Source organism: Leguminivora glycinivorella, chromosome 24 (assembly GCF_023078275.1).
Source record: "Leguminivora glycinivorella isolate SPB_JAAS2020 chromosome 24, LegGlyc_1.1, whole genome shotgun sequence".
Taxonomy (NCBI): Eukaryota; Metazoa; Arthropoda; class Insecta; order Lepidoptera; family Tortricidae; genus Leguminivora; species Leguminivora glycinivorella.
Window position 1 is genome coordinate 11930476 of NC_062994.1, and position 15988 is coordinate 11946463.

A 15988-nucleotide genomic window follows, 5' to 3' on the forward strand; every position below is an offset into this window, starting at 1 on the left:
TACATTCAGTAAGATTAATTTTCGATTAACATTTTCGATCTGTCAACCTGCACAAGGGACAAAAGTATTACGGGACTAAGAAAATTAGTGAGTATGAGTATGAATTATGAATTAAAGTTTAGTTTTAATATCGACTCCATAGTTTTCTTTCATCTTACCATGCGAAAAATAATCCGAGGCCTGATAATTAAATATTATAAACAAAGATATGATTATTTGTTAGATATCGTAGTTGTGGGATGTTAAAAATTAGATAGATAGATAGATCTTTATTTGCATTCCAATATGTTACATGAGCATATACATAATGAACCCTGGAAAGGGTGTAGCAAAAACATTGTTTACAAACATCTTACATTACTAGTACTTTAACGATACATTTTACAAATTTTTCACATATATCATTTTGGTAAAATAACATGAATAATTTAACTACTTAGTACTTATTATTATCATTTATTTACTTAATTATTTAATTTTAGAGGACAAATTACACATTCTTATCCTCCATAAATTCAGCAATTGAGTATAATAGTAACACTTTTCCACCAGCTTACATTTAAGTCGATTATGAAGTTTAAATCTGTTGGTTCGGTTTTTAAGTATTGAGGTACTTTATTATAAATTTGTATGGCTCTGTATTAGTCATTGTGATATGATTATTGAGTGAGTGATTGAACTGCAAAACTGTGTAAATCCATTTTGCTATAATGTTTTTTAAAAATATTTTAAGCGGGTTACTCACGTATTAAGTCGATATAGCGTTCGACATGTTTCGATCCAATTTTCGAGGATCTTTCTCAAGAGTAGCAACCCCGCCCTTAGCAGCCGCGCACACAGAGCAAGCGCCCGCAGTATGCGTCGCGCTCTCGACATGTAAAGGCGGGGTCGCTACTCTTGAGAAAGATCCTCGAAAATTGGATCGAAACATGTCGAACGCTATATCGACTTAATACGTGAGTAACCCGCTTAAAATATTTTTTAAATATGTATGAGTCTCACGGGAGTTTTATAGTCAAAATTGCTATAATGTTGATTATCTTTCAGATCATATTATATTTTTATATATTCAACCTTAAAGCAGAATGGATTTACCCAGGTTTGAAGTTAAGCGACACATTTGTTTAATGAATTATGTTTTATGTTAACCTTTATTGATTACATTATAACGATAGAGGAATAAGTAAGGGAAAAAATTGTAACCCCATCATACATCAGTTAATGCGGGTTATTTGTATAGGCATAGTTAAGTGACATCTAGCAACAATCACGCGTCAAGTAGCGTGAATTATCAGTACCACTACTCGATACTAGGTGGCAGCAGTGTGTCGTCGGCCAAAAATTTAATATTAGAACAGTTTACAACTTATATTACAAGCAGAAGGAATTGAAAACGAAATACTGATTACTACTATTGTAATATTAGGCAAAAATTGGTCTGCATTAGACTCGTCGTTCGTCGCGACATCTATTGACAAGTAGCAGCACTGATAATTTACGCTAGTTGACGCGTGATTGACTATGCCTATACAAATAACCCGACTTTTTTTTTATTTACATACAGTGTGTTACCACCACCAGAACCTTTATTAATAGTACATTTCGTTATAAGTGCGAGAAGTATGTCATTACTTTACAATGACATTCTCGCACGTGTGACGAACGACGTTTTTTAATACAGTTGCGAAAAAACACTACTACAACGAAATAAAACAATAAACAATCCGAACTCCCAATTTTCGCAGTGACATTGACGCATTTTTTAACAATTCGAGCTTTGAAGCTTTTAGCTTGTGTTCATATTTTCGATTTTGCTATCCATCCAACACAATTTATTTATTTCATTGTGTGCCATAAAAAATATAAACATTTACGATTTGGGACGATTGTTTAATATATACCTACATTTTAATTAAATCGACCATTTACGCCTCGAAGTATTGCAAATAACATAAAATTATTATGACAAATCGCGTAACATATTAAGGTTTTTGAACGTGCTTGCATTAAGTTGGTAACATTGGTAAGACGCCACTACTTTAAATGACAGACGACGGGTTTCGTTCCATTTCACGTTCTGTTTACACGACTCATTATGAGCCACTTTTTCAAAGTATAAACCATTTTATAAATTATGTTTAGTATGACTAAAAATAAACAATTACATATGAAATATCAATGTTTTAAACATTAATCACTTAATAGTATGTTTATAGTTTTATTCCGTCTTAATAAAATATACTAATATATTGAAACAGCTCGGTAAGTAGTCGTAAAATGGAACGCATACTTTTTACGCACTAGTGCGTAAAATACAACTTCTCGCACGCTAAACAAAAAACGGGCACTTTTTGAGCGACTGTATTAAAAAATACTATTTAATATTACGTTCCTTTAAAAAAAGACAATTTGTGGTAACACACCGTATGCTATTATGGCTTTGCGGCTTTGCCATACGCGGAGATATGAGAGTTGTTTAATAGCTATTAAGAGTAGAAGCGATAAATGTTATCTAATAGTAAGATTTAAATAAGAAAAAATCATCATTATTTTGTTTTTGTTTCCTATTGTAGTTTATATTGACTATTGAGTTTATAATATCAGTTGTAAGTTGAACATTCATGTTGAAATAAACAATAATTGTATTTAGAGTTTTTTTTTAAGACACACCTCTCTAAGCCGACAACATTACAGACAGTCTTAAAATTCATAATCTTATAAAAATCAGAACCTTCAAATCAAGGGTGAACAGGCATCTTCTGGGCGAGCTCACTCTATCGTAGGCCACGTCGAGAGTAAGCCCATTCATAATAAAAAAACGGCCAAGAGCGTGTCGGGCCACGCTCAGGTAGGGTTCCGTAGTTTCCCGTATTTTTTTCAAAAACTGTTTAACCTATCAAGTTGAAAATAATTTTCATAGAAAGTGTTTATAAAGATCTACTTTTGTGATTTTTTTTTATATTTTTTAAACTCATGATTCAAAAGTTAGAGGGGGGGACGCATTTTTTTTTTTTTACTTTAGGAGCAATTATTTCCGAAAATATGAGCATTATCAAAAAATGGTTGTAGTAAACCCCTATTCATTTTTAAATACCTATCCAACAATATATCACACGTTAGGGTTGAAATGAAAAAAAAATCACTCTCCACTTTACGTGTAGGGGCCCGAACCGAACATTCGGCCGAATATTCGGTTACGCCATATTTTCAAAGCGGATGTTAAGATTAAAAAAGACTACTATGAAATGATTGATAATGGTTTTGGACAACTAACACTTAGTTAAAACAACTGGAACTCTTCTCAACTCTTAAATTACGGTTTTTTTAACTTAAAAAAAATGTATTTATATTTTGACCCATAGGTCTTTTTGAGGCATCTCTTTTTAGTAGTTCCTTAGAAAGCAACTAAAATAGGAGCATAAGTATTATCCAATGGAATACGTAAGATCTTCATAAGTTATTTACTTTGTTTATTCGGTATATATTCGGCAATGCAACCGAATTATTCGGCCGAATACGAACATTGAAAAACTTGCCGAATACCGAATATTTACCGAATATTCGGCCCATCTCTAGACTGCTCCATTGTCTGCGAATCCTTTTCGATTTGTTGGTAGGTCTACGACTAACACTTTGTCGTTGCATTCAAACTCATCGCAAATCTGCAAATTTACGGATGCCGACCGTGCCGACGAAGTTTTGATATTTGTTAAATTGCATAGACATGATTGTCGTATATCTCTCAAACTACCGTAGCATATTTTTGTGTTATCTTCTTCTGAAGATATGGACAGCGTATAGTCACCACGTGCATTGCCTATCCATGAGCAGTTTAAAGTTTCAAAATTGTTTGAAAAACATTGGAATTTCGTGACATCAGCCTTAGGAATCACACGGAACATGACTAGATCCATAGAAAGCCTGTCAGTTGCATTTATTTTTGCGCAGTGTAAAATTGTTCTTTTTCGTTGAACGCTGAAGGTGATTTCCGTTTTAACAGTAGTGGCATTCACAATAATTGTGTCACTAGATGCTCCACTGAACTTGAGGTTGTTATTATCACTTGAGCAGTACACTTCCAGAGTTCCATCTCGAACTAAGGACACATATCCGAGATCTTTCACACCAGCTGCTGTTATCTTGGGTTGTGTGCTATTTTGAACAGTGAGCGCGGTCACGACACCGAGCGAAGCGAGCAGCTTCGTGAGCCATTTGATCTTGACTCGACTCATGGTAAATAAATACTGGAGCCTAAAACTAGCGGGTCTTATTCCTTGTAGAGGTCCACCCATTCTTTATATGTATAAGGAGGGATATAAACTTATACGTGACAAGCATAAGCACTCTTATTCAGACGACCATAATGTCCATTTCGTTTTGCAGCTCCAGAGTAATTTTAATTTCCCCCAAACGATTGCCAATTGGCATCATGTAGTGCTGCCTATTTATCCAATTTATTTGTTATCCTATTAGGGTTTTCTCTAAAGCAATTTTCGGTAACCTGGTCAGTATTTTCCTTGTACGTAATTTTACCGACTTCAAAAAAAGGTAGATGTGTTAAGATCGTTTTTTTGTAAGGACCCAGTAACCATGTATATTTAATAACTAAAGTAACTTAAGTACTAGAGTTATAAGTGTTACAACCTTCGTATTGCCGATCAAACATGTTTGTCACAATGAAAAGGTGTTAAATCAACTTTGTATGGCACGATAAACATTCGTAACTACTTTATTTTTAATTTGCCGCTTTTTCTAGCGACAGATACGGCTTGTCAGACTATACCTAAGCTATAAAAAGTTACACCTAAAATGTAGATAACAATCACTAACCCTCATTGATCTATCGATACCAGTAATGCTACTTAGTATTCCGATCAAAAATCTAGATAATCATCTCAGAATGCGGGATAAATCGAAATCTTTCCGTATAAAACATCATGAAATCCACCATCACTCCATCAGTACCTCACCGCCAGTTTTGGAACATACCCGCCAACATTTGACAGCTAGCTTTTTTTACAATGGGTTTTAAACTAAGCTTCGGCATCGCAGTTTTTTGCCTAATTTGTTTTTTAGAAATCCAAGGGTCTTTTATTAAGGGGAAGAATATTCCAAGGGTCGGGAGAAGCAACGAGGCGGATGGGCCTTTTGACGAGGCCATGGGGTACGTTATCAAGACGATTCCGGCGAAGAACATACCGCGTATGGGGAGGAGGAATTACGATTCGGTAAGTTAAAACCTCGGTAAGTTATTAGGATTCGGTAAGTTATTTATTTGACTGATTCTTTAGGCACGCTACAGACAGTCTGAAAAATTCATAATCTGAATTTGGATTTGTGTGCAACCTGTCAGTTGAAACTGTCAGATCTGACAGCAATATATTCTTCTTCTTTGTGTTATTCCGGCAATTTTCTCACGATGTTTTTCTTCAAGTAAAGCGACTGGCTGGCTGGAAACACTCAATGTTACAAGCCAGGGTTGGTACCCGCGACCTTCAGATTGAAAGTCGCGCGCTTTTAGCGCTAGGCCGCAAGTGTGTTAAGCCATACGTGCAACTTTTTGTAGGTAGTTAAAACATTAATAGTTATTTGTTATACAAGGGGGCAAAGTTGTATTTTAACGCCGAGTGTGGAATTGAAAAACGAGCAAGTGAAAGGATTCTATAGTTGAACCACGAGCGAAGCGAGTGGTTCGAGAAAAGAATCCTGAACTTGTGAGTTTTTTAAAACACGAGAAGTAAAATACATTTGCACCCGAGTGTAACACAAACTTTTCCCCTCACTATATAGCGAGGAAACTACAACGCAAAAAATGCGTTTATCACTGCTTCCAGTAGTTCCACAGGTGGTAAATCATCTTTATTACTAGATTCACCTACTTTTATCAATTTTAAAGCAGTTAATTTGACTTTATTGAAGGTCAAATTACTTTACCCACTAGTGGATAAAATGCGTTTTTACCCGCTGGTATTAAAGGACAAAACACGTGTTTCCGAGCTAGTGAGGGGAAAAATCCATTGTTTTGTGTGCTGCGTCGGTAGCAAAGAGACATACGGCCCGTCTACTAGTGAGCGATTACTGTAGTCTATGTTCAATTTTATTACTGTCCCAAGCATTTGCCACGGCTTGATTAGGGAGCCTGGAGTCTGCGTGGCTACATAATCCCAATTTTTTAAATGGTCTTTATGTTTATAGCAAAATCGCTATGATATCCCGAAATTTTATCAAGCGCCTGCAGAAAACTTGGAATTATTTGGAGGTTAGTAACATTTTTACTCCATATTTTTTGTAGAAACATCCTAGATCCTAGGTACTTCTACGGCCTAAAAATTTCCTAGTCAGAGATAGAACTTCGAAAATCTGTTTGTTTGATTTGACCAATTGAAAAGTTCTTCTCTGTTACTCTAATAACTCCTTTGTTGGTGTGAAATGAAACAGAATAAAAAAAGTTAAATTTAAGCATTTTTTTTTTCAATTATGCCCCTTTTGTTCATGTCTGAACAATTTTTCCAGAATCATATATTATTGATTTAAAATTATTTTCATTTTGTTTCAGATGTCAGTCAACCAGGATTCAACCAAGAACAAATAGAGGGTTATTACAGCAGCCAGCTGGAAAATATGGAGAAATAAGAAAAATAACCGTTTGACTTGGCTGAGGCACTGCCGTGTCCCTACATTTTGAAAAATGAATCGATGGATTTAAAACCTTTTTTGTTGCTTTTGCAAAACACTGCTTTTTTCTAGTCATTATCATTGTCCAATTTAATTGCGAATTATAATTTAAAAACTGAATTTATTGTTTTATTAACAATTTCGATAACACACTGCGTTGGACGAAACGCAGTAATGTCAACGTCAAAAAGTGACCTTATTACTCTACTAAATACAAAAGTCGATGTTACAAACTTCATGTATATTTTTACTCTTTCACACTAGGTGTAATACGCCTTTTTCTCTTTCACTCATACTATCTTCAGACGTGTTATCAATTTAGTCACTTAATACCTTTAGATTTCTTCCACGGTTTCAGTGGAAGAAAATTCCCAATTTCTTTCGATTAAAACATCCAAATTGCTAGTGAAACTTTAATAAACCAAAATGGTGCTGACGGCAGAGGTTCATTTGCCAGAGGAGTCTGAATTGACCGTGCCTGAGGTCAATCTTTCCATGGCCAGTTTAAGGGCTGGATCTTTCCATCTCGGAAAATACTGCGAACAGGCTAATAATGTAAGTATATAATTTAAATAGGCTAAGAAATATATGAACTAGTTTATTTATGTTTCATTCAGGCCCTTGTTATAGTTTAAATCAGTTTGATGATTGCATAATCATAGAAATGAGGTTATGTTTTGATCTGATATTTTTATCAGCTTTTAGACTTGAAGCAATAAAATTGGCCTATTTTTGGTTAGGTTTGGACAGTAATATTTACTGTATTTTCACTTGTAACTAAAGTCTTTATAATGAAACAACATTTTGGTATTAGGTAGTAAACAAATACATAACATGATATGTCTATGATTTTATACACTTAAAATTATTGTGAGAAAACTAAACTTAATATTTATATTAATTCTGTAAGCCTACTTTATGAACGGAGTCTTAAATGTATTTCTACATCAGCTCACAAATAGTTTATACAAAAATTAAGGAAAAAGTTAAATTTGTTTTTTTTAATGCCTATTTAATTACAAAGATTTTTTTGATGAATAAAGTTGTAAATACATTACAGTTTAGTAGTGACCTGAAGGAAACCAACCACCTTAAAAAACTTACGGCCTTGAATAAGTTAACTGTTTCTGTGCGGAGACACGAGGCATATTATTTTCAAATCAACAACTTGTTCACCTCCACAACATAAGATTTTCGAAAATGGGAAATGCAATGTATCGGTGACCTTTCTCACATACATAATAAGGCAATTTTTGTTTATTTATTTATTTAGCCTTCTTTCCACATTCTTGTCTCTCTTCTTTACTTTTCATTTTATTTATCTTTTTAGTTATTTGTGGTCCCTGATAGGGTAAAGGCCTCGTCCAAGCTTTGCCATTTTACTCTGTTCTGAGCGGTGTCCATCCAGTTCCTTCCTGCTACCTTTACAATGTCATCAACCCATCTTTTGCGTGGTTTCCCATCCTTCCTCTTTCCAGTGGGGCCTGGCCATCTGGTTGCATGTCGCAACCAGATGCAACCAATAAGGCAATATCATAGATAAAGATAAAACAGAAAGCTAATTCAGACTTTTAATGTTTTTATGAATAAAGTAAATATTATTTTTACTGTAATACCAAAGAGGATCGAGTATTAAAGAGAGTTACTGTCAAAGTAAAATGTGTAATCGCAGTGCATAGACTGCCATCTCTCGACACAGGCTTAAAACTTTTGAACCTCAGTTTTGACAATTTGGCCCATATTCTTAGCTTGATATGTTTTAAAATGTCAAATATTAATATTAGAGCCATCTAGCCGAGCGTACCCCAAATGTGTATCGCCATCTAGCTCACCGTACCTTTTTCTGTATGGTTTTGGGGTACGTTTTTTTCTTAGTCTTTATCTGTCTATACAAAGTTATATAGGTCTTTGGTAATACCAAAGAACGATGAGTATATTTTATAAATTTGTGAGTGTGCACAGGAAACGTCCCACTTTGTCGATTGCTACAAAGCCGCTTTGTCAGTTTATTCATTTAAAGATAGAAGTAAATCTCGCCTTATTCGTAATCGACAAAGTGGGACGTTTTACTAAATACACTCACATTTATTAGCCTGCTGACTAAATTATAAGGTTGTCTGGACCTTTAGGTTTAATGTCTCTTTTTTTTAATCTGTTATATTTGTGATTCAATAAAGAATATACAATAGACTTAAATTGGTTTGCAAGACCTATGTTTACTAAACATATAATCAAATTTTCAGGAGTTCATGCTCTGCCGTTTCGAAGAGAAGGATCCTCGCAAGTGCATCAATGAAGGCAAGGCAGTCACCGCTTGCACCATGGAATTCTTCCGCAAGGTGAGACAAAATCTCTTTGACGACCAGTCTGACCTAGCGCGTAGAGACCCTGCCTGCTAAGCTGCGGCCCGAGGTTCCAATTCCGACTGTTAAAGGATCTCTAAGTTTTTTAACAGTGTTTAGTTTGTTCCAATCCAACTGTTAAAAAAAAACATTCCTTATGTTTTTTATGGATTTAGTGTATCTAATCTAAAAACGTTTTCATTTCAAATGTTCTCTTCTTCTTCGTCGAAACCTCATGACTGAGGGTGACCACCATAAGTCGCTGTACGTTGCAGTGCTCTCCACTCAGGCCGAGCTTTTGCCTTCCTAAAGGATTCCTGGAGTCCAACGTGTGTGACCTTAATCCTTAATATAGTAATCCGGCTCTTTTACGATGGCCCTCCACTAGTCCGACGATCAACGCCTTCTCAAGGCTGTCGGGATCTCGTCTGGCCAAATGGCCAAGTATAGTTCTCTCCCGGCAGATAGCAGAGAGGCGAGTCTTGAACTCTTGACTTGCTCTTGTAGAATAGATACGTAAGTGCGACGTGCTCAGTGCTATCCATGAAATTCCCAACATTTTACGCGAACACCACATTTCGAACGCATCTATTCTGTGTTATATTGACATTTGGATAAGTGCGAAATTACAGTGTGCTGCTACTTATATCGTATGGTTCTTCTTCTTCTTAGTTAAGGGCTATGTAAGGCTTCATAGCGCCTTATGTATCACTGCGACCATTACTGATCTATTGTGAATATTGTGATCGCCACCTACTACAACTCTCGATCAAGTCCTACAAATTCGAAGATTTGTAGTATCTTTTTGAAATCGAGATACCTCACATCCTCTGGGTGTATTTGATAGCTGCCCAGAATCATGTTACGTGTGCGCATTAGAGAGGGGCACTCTGCCAGGATGTGCAGGGGCGTTTCTTCAGACTCTAGACAGAATTCACGCACGTTTCCCGATAGTGTGCATGTGCTTGTTCAGGTGGCAATGCCCTGTGAGCACCCTCACTAGGTTGCGCAGTTGGTTCCTTGACAGCGCTAAGTCATTTGTGGATCGTATGGTTAGGACTTAGGAGTAAGTAGGGTAAACTCGCCTCATTCGGTGACACGCCTAATTCGGCGATAGTAGCTTTGAAGCACTATTCCGGAAGACGATTTTTAATTGTTTCGCCGAATTAGGCGTGTCACCGAATGAGGCGAGTTTATCCTAGTAGTTAGTATTAATCTGGCCTGTCACACTACACACACATTTTTTTTTTCAGGTGAAGAGCGCGTGTATGAGTGAGTTCAATCAGTATGCTAACTGCGTTGACAAAAGCTCTGGAGATTTCAGCTTTGAACAGTAAGTATAAGTCATAATTTTGAGTCTATAGCAGACTATTCAAGCTGTGTCAGGTGGGGCAACAACGTGTTTCGTGGCTGTGTAAGCCAATACGGGAGCGGCAAACACGACCACAACTCGGGCAGATGTAGTGTGCCCGTGGAGAAGAGGTATCGCGCTGATGACGCTTGGCGCGCTTACTTGCCAGCTCCTTAAACCAAAAGTAGTCACTTACTTAACTTTTTTGTAGGACGCTACCGCTACATAATGATAATATCCTTTCAAACAATAAATTAAAACAAGTTGAATTAAGTCTCAGGATAAACTATTTAAAGCTTGTGTAATATAAAAATGTTATTAAATACGGTAAGTTTAATAAGTATATATGCATAATTTATGTATTTTATCAGTATTTTGTATAGTACTTCAGTTGTTTTCAATTAATTCTAATATTTGTTATTCATATTCATATTCATATTCATATTCATCTTATTGGTAGTGTTCAATTACAAGTCAACATATTTCATTCTCTTTGCACCATTTTGACTTGTCTCTGTTTGGCCCGATGGTTGACTGGTAGAGAATGCCATAAGGCATTAAGTCCGCCATTTGTACATTTGTTTTTACTTTTTTTTTATTGCACATATCAATAAATAAATAAATATAAATACAGTCTATCAACCGGATTATGACAGTAGCAATGTACAGCAAACTAAAGTCTATGGTATCCCTATGAAATGAACTAAAAGCAGCAATGTAAGTCGAACAGCTGCAGACACGGTAAAAAATTACAACCTCTACTTTACACATCACTGAAACATAATATTATTATGGCACTGGTCCTACCGCGAGTTAGTCAACTATGAGCTATCGGCTATAAAAACGAACAAAAGATAATCACTCCCGTGCAAATAAAAGAGACATGGCGATATTGATAGCTCACCGCTGGACGAGTAACTATAAACATCGCCGTGTCTCTTTTATTTACACGGGAGTGATTATCTTTTCGTGACCATTTCGTGGCAATTATTATGTATGTACTATATTTTTGTGTTGTGTAAATAATTTCTGTTTTCACTTGTCACGAATAAATGATTTCTATTTCTATTTTATTTTATTTCTATTTTGTTCGTTTTTATAGCCGATAGCTCATAGTTTACTAGCTCGTGGGACCAGTGCCTTTGCCTGCCACGGTATTAATTTTTAGTCAAACTTGACTAAACGCAGACGCATAACCGTATTTATTACATTTTTCAATAACCATCTCAAGATTTTCTAACGCGAATTGCGAACAATTAAAACCCAGTGTTGCTAGCCCGCGATTTTTTTAAATTTGCCGCTTTTTAACCCCCGACGCAAAAACGACGGGGTGTTATAAGTTTCAGACAGGTCTGTCTGTCTGTCTGTCTGTCTGTCTGTCTGTCTGTCTGTCTGTCTGTCTGTCTGTCTGTCTGTCTGTCTGTCTGTCCGTCCGTCCGTCCGTCCGTCCGTCCGTCCGTCCGTCCGTCCGTCCGTCTGCCTGTTTGTCTGTCTGTGTGTGCACTGAGAAAAAATACAACCAGTTTTCATGTTCGTTCAACAAGTTTTTTGGTTAAAATAGCGCCTACGTGCTCTTTGGTTCAAACAACAAGCTACTTGTCATTTGAATCGGCAATATATTTGAATCAACAAGTCGATTTTATAAAAACAACCTGACACATATTGTTTTAAACATACGTTTGGCTGATTCAAACGGATAAACCGCAACAAGTCGAACTTGTTAAATTCACAATGCAAATTTCTCTCAGTGTGTGTCTGTCTGTGGCATAGTAGCTCCCGAACGGATGAACCGATTTAGATTAAGTTTTTTTTGTCTGAAAGCTGATTTAGTCGGGAGTGTTCTTAGCCATGTTTCATGAAAATCGGTCTACTATGTCGCAGTCGGGGGTTTTTTCATTAAAGATTCGATCGTCTATATTAACTGACTTGAATGTTCTCTATTATAGCTGCCGCACCACTCAAGGCGTTCTGGACAAGTGCATGCTGGACAAGCTCAACATAGAGCGCCCGGGCTTCGGATACTTCACCGAGGCTAGAGTTCACAACACCAAGAGGTATGAGTTTTGAATGATTCACGGTTATTTTCATTACTTATATTGACCGGGATATAGACCGTGATTACCTTTTTGATTTTTGTCGAGCTCTCGATATTTCGACGCAGTTGCATTGAGATTCACAAATATAAACATTTCAATCGTGAGGATGGCTTCAAACTATCTAATGTATGGAATCCAGTGATTTGTTTGTGTAAAAAACCGGTGAAGTCAGAATTGAACAAACGTAGTGAGTGTAGTGTGTTTGGACAGACCATCGAGTGTGAATACGACCAGTGGTAACGCTGAAAGTGAACGCAGCCAACGCGCGAAGGAGGGTAGATCGCGCGCTGTCTACGCAACTTTGACATCCACCCGCCTTCGTCAGTTTTCCGTGATCATGATGCATGCAACTGCGTCCAAATATCGGGAGCTCGACAAAAATAAAAAAGGTAATCACGGTCTATATCCCGGTCAATATAAGTCTAACCAAGAGGTATGATTCATCACCATTTCATTGCCACGGCTCATGGGAGCCTGGGGTCCGCTCTGATAACTAATCCCATAATTTGGCGTAAGCACTAGTTTTACGAAAGCGAGTGCCACCTGACCTTCCCGACCAACCCGAAGGGTAACTGAGCATTTCTTTTTTTTTTGCCATTTTTTGTATTTAGATTTTTTAAGGAATTTTAAGTCGATTGTACTCAGAATCACGAGGACTTTCAATCTCACTGGGAGACAAAAAGTGTCCCAGAATTTCCAGACATTTTTGAAACTTTCCTTTTTTGTTACCCCACACAACATGTACGATTCTTAGTAGAAATAGCATATAATTTGTTTCAAAAATATCATATTTCATAAAAGTAGCGAAAAAAAAAAGAAATGCTCAACTACCTAGGTCTTATTGTGATTAACTTGTTCCGTCTATTGTTCTTTGAGTCGTCGGCAACCCGAACCCTCCTTAGAGCTTGTACATTCCTTTTTGCTGTGTACTTAATACAGCAAAAGGGAGTGTACAAGTTTCTAATAGGGTGGCAACGCGCATGTGACACTGTTTGAGTTGCAGGCGTCCATAGGTTACGGTGACCGCTTTACATCAGGCGGGCCGTATGCTTGTTTGCCGCCGACGTAGTATAAAAAAAATTGTGATTAGTCCGGATTCCTCACGATGTTTTCCATCACCGAACAGCGACTGGCAAATATCAAATGACATTTCGCACATAAGTTCCGATAAACTCATTGGTACGAGTCGGGCTCCTTACCTTCTTGGACCTTACTAGGTTTAACACGAGGTATCCAAATCGTCTCGTCATACCAGCTAAAAAGATAGTCTTGTATGGAAAGCGCGCTTATTGTATGGCGATAAAAATTTATAACTGTCTTCAAGATGATTTAAAAGTCTTGCCATTAAATGTATTTAAGCGTAAACTTAAAAGCTGGTTGGTACAGGAATGTTTTTATTCAATTGATGAATTTTTTGACTACTTTAGATATAATTAAAAGACTAGGACAATTGTAATTTGAAATTAGTTTAAGTATGACATATTGAATATTTATTAGCTTGGGAATTATAAGAATTGACATGTACCTACAAAATTTCGCTTAGAAAACTAGAGTTGTATATATTATGTTTGTGTTTTTTGCATGCCAGCTGCTGGTGAAATATGCATGTCCTAAATTATATTAAGTCCACCTTGTATACCATATTTTATGCAAAATAAAGATATTTGATATTTGATATTTGACCTTCGGATAGAAAGCCGCACGCTTTGACCTCTGGGCCACCAGCGCTTATTTTTTTTTTGCGAATATAACTAAAAGTGATATACAGGGTGGTTCCTGATAATGAACCTAGCTACGTATCGAATTTAACGGAAAACAAAAAAAAACACGGTGTATATTAAAAATTTGTTTAATATTGGAATCTTTCGCTTGCTCGGATATCAATATTAGCACGTGCGGTTAAACAACAACTTTGCCCCCTTGTAAAACTAATAACTATTTTCGGTAGGCCTCTTAAAATGACAATAAATTTTGCAGGCCCAAGCCCCAAGCGGAGCCCGGGCTAGTGTTCCCGGACGCGACACCCGCGCTCCCCGACGACGCCGAGCGCAAACCTGCTCGCATGGGCTCTCGCTTCTACTGGATGACCGAGTAATACCGGGTAAGTCACTAGTGTACCCACCGCTTGGATACTATAGTATCCAGCCGAGTGCAAACCTGCTCGCATGGGCTCTCGCTTCTACTGGATGACCGAGTAACACCGGGTAAGTCACTAGTGTACCCACCGCTTGGATACTATAGTATCCAGCCGAGGGCAAACCTGCTCGCGTGGGCTCTCGCTTCTACTGGATGACCGAGTAATACCGGGTAAGTCACTAGTGTACCCACCGCTTGGATACTATAGTATCCAGCCGAGTGCAAACCTGCTCGCATGGGCTCTCGCTTCTACTGGATGACCGACTAACACCGGGTAAGTCACTAGTGTACCCACCGCTTGGATACTATAGTATCCAGCCGAGCGCAAACCTGCTCGCATGGGCTCTCGCTTCTACTGGATGACCGAGTAACACCAGGTAAGTCACTAGTGTACCCACCGCTTGGATACTATAGTATCCAGCCGAGTGCAAACCTGCTCGCATGGGCTCTCGCTTCTACTGGATGACCGAGTAACACCAGGTAAGTAATTTATTGTAATGTGTGTGTTCCTATGTACATTTCTGAGGTTGTGCAATAAAGTGGATTTGTATTGTATTGTATTGTATTGTAAATCACTAGTGTACCCACCGCTTACTACTATAGTATCCAGCCGAGTGCAAACCTGCTCGCATGGGCTCTCGCTTCTACTGGATGACCGAGTAACACCAGGTAAGTCACTAGTGTACCCACCGCTTGGATACTATAGTATCCAGCCGAGTGCAAACCTAATACTCCAGAATTTTTTTTCACGGTTTTTTTTCATGTTTTCTTTTTCAAGCCTATAATGTCGCTGCGCCCCACAGTTTGAAAAACGCTGCCCTAGGGGCGTATTATTATGATTTTCCGTTCTACTAAAAATATTAATGATATATTCTCTTTTCAGTTGGCGAAACACCAATCGAGTTCCGGTCTCCAAAGCGTCAGCAAAAGCTAAACAACTCTTCATTTTCTTGTCAAAAATCAAAAGAATTATTAATTCAACAACAGATGGCGCTCTTTTAAGCACTAGTACGAGAAGTGGTTCATTATATGTCAGGTCGAAACTTCGGAGGTCCATCTGTACTGAAAAACGTCGTACGATACACGTGCGAAAAGGAAATTCGTAACTCGTGTCGATTTAAAACACTCCCTTCGGTCGTGTTTTAATTTATCGCCACTCGTTTCGAACTTCCTTTTTTACGCACTTGTATCGAAATGTACTATTTCAGTACAGATGGTGTTCTTTTATGCACTAGTGCGAGAAGTGGTTCATTATATGGCAGGTCGAAACTTCGGAGGTCCATCTGTACTGAAAAACGTCGTTCGATACACGTGCGAAAAGGGAATTCGTAACTCGTGTTTTAATTTATCGCCACTCGTTTCGAACTTCCTCTTTTTCGCACTTGTAT

At 37.5% G+C, this 15988-nt stretch overlaps 2 protein-coding genes across 2 annotated transcripts; both read left to right on the forward strand.

Annotated features, from left to right (window-relative positions):
• The first annotated feature begins 4973 nt into the window (after window positions 1-4973).
• On the forward strand, window positions 4974-6795 carry LOC125238826. Its single transcript, XM_048146275.1, has 3 exons — window positions 4974-5228; window positions 6196-6259; window positions 6557-6795. Exons 1-3 carry the CDS (start codon window positions 5022-5024, stop codon window positions 6631-6633), a joined length of 348 nt encoding a protein of 115 aa, XP_048002232.1. The 5' UTR covers window positions 4974-5021; the 3' UTR covers window positions 6634-6795.
• Window positions 6796-6999: 204 nt separating this feature from the next.
• LOC125238736 (NADH dehydrogenase [ubiquinone] 1 alpha subcomplex subunit 8) lies at window positions 7000-15727 on the forward strand. The gene is made up of 6 exons (XM_048146158.1): window positions 7000-7230; window positions 8919-9014; window positions 10271-10350; window positions 12315-12422; window positions 14442-14565; window positions 15484-15727. Exons 1-5 carry the CDS (start codon window positions 7102-7104, stop codon window positions 14557-14559), a joined length of 531 nt encoding a protein of 176 aa, XP_048002115.1. The 5' UTR covers window positions 7000-7101; the 3' UTR covers window positions 14560-14565; window positions 15484-15727.
• Window positions 15728-15988: the final 261 nt, after the last annotated feature.

Excerpts from the sequence above, each read along its gene's own strand:
- LOC125238736 (XM_048146158.1), top strand. The coding sequence starts at position 7,102 with ATGGTGCTGACGGCAGAGGTTCATTTGCCAGAGGAGTCTGAATTGACC. Across the intron at positions 9,015-10,270 it reads CCATGGAATTCTTCCGCAAG|GTGAAGAGCGCGTGTATGAG; the intron begins GTGAGACAAAAT and ends TTTTTTTTTCAG. Across the intron at positions 10,351-12,314 it reads GGAGATTTCAGCTTTGAACA|CTGCCGCACCACTCAAGGCG; the intron begins GTAAGTATAAGT and ends TCTCTATTATAG.
- LOC125238826 (XM_048146275.1), top strand. The coding sequence starts at position 5,022 with ATGGGTTTTAAACTAAGCTTCGGCATCGCAGTTTTTTGCCTAATTTGT. Across the intron at positions 5,229-6,195 it reads GGAGGAGGAATTACGATTCG|CAAAATCGCTATGATATCCC; the intron begins GTAAGTTAAAAC and ends TTATGTTTATAG. Across the intron at positions 6,260-6,556 it reads AAACTTGGAATTATTTGGAG|ATGTCAGTCAACCAGGATTC; the intron begins GTTAGTAACATT and ends ATTTTGTTTCAG.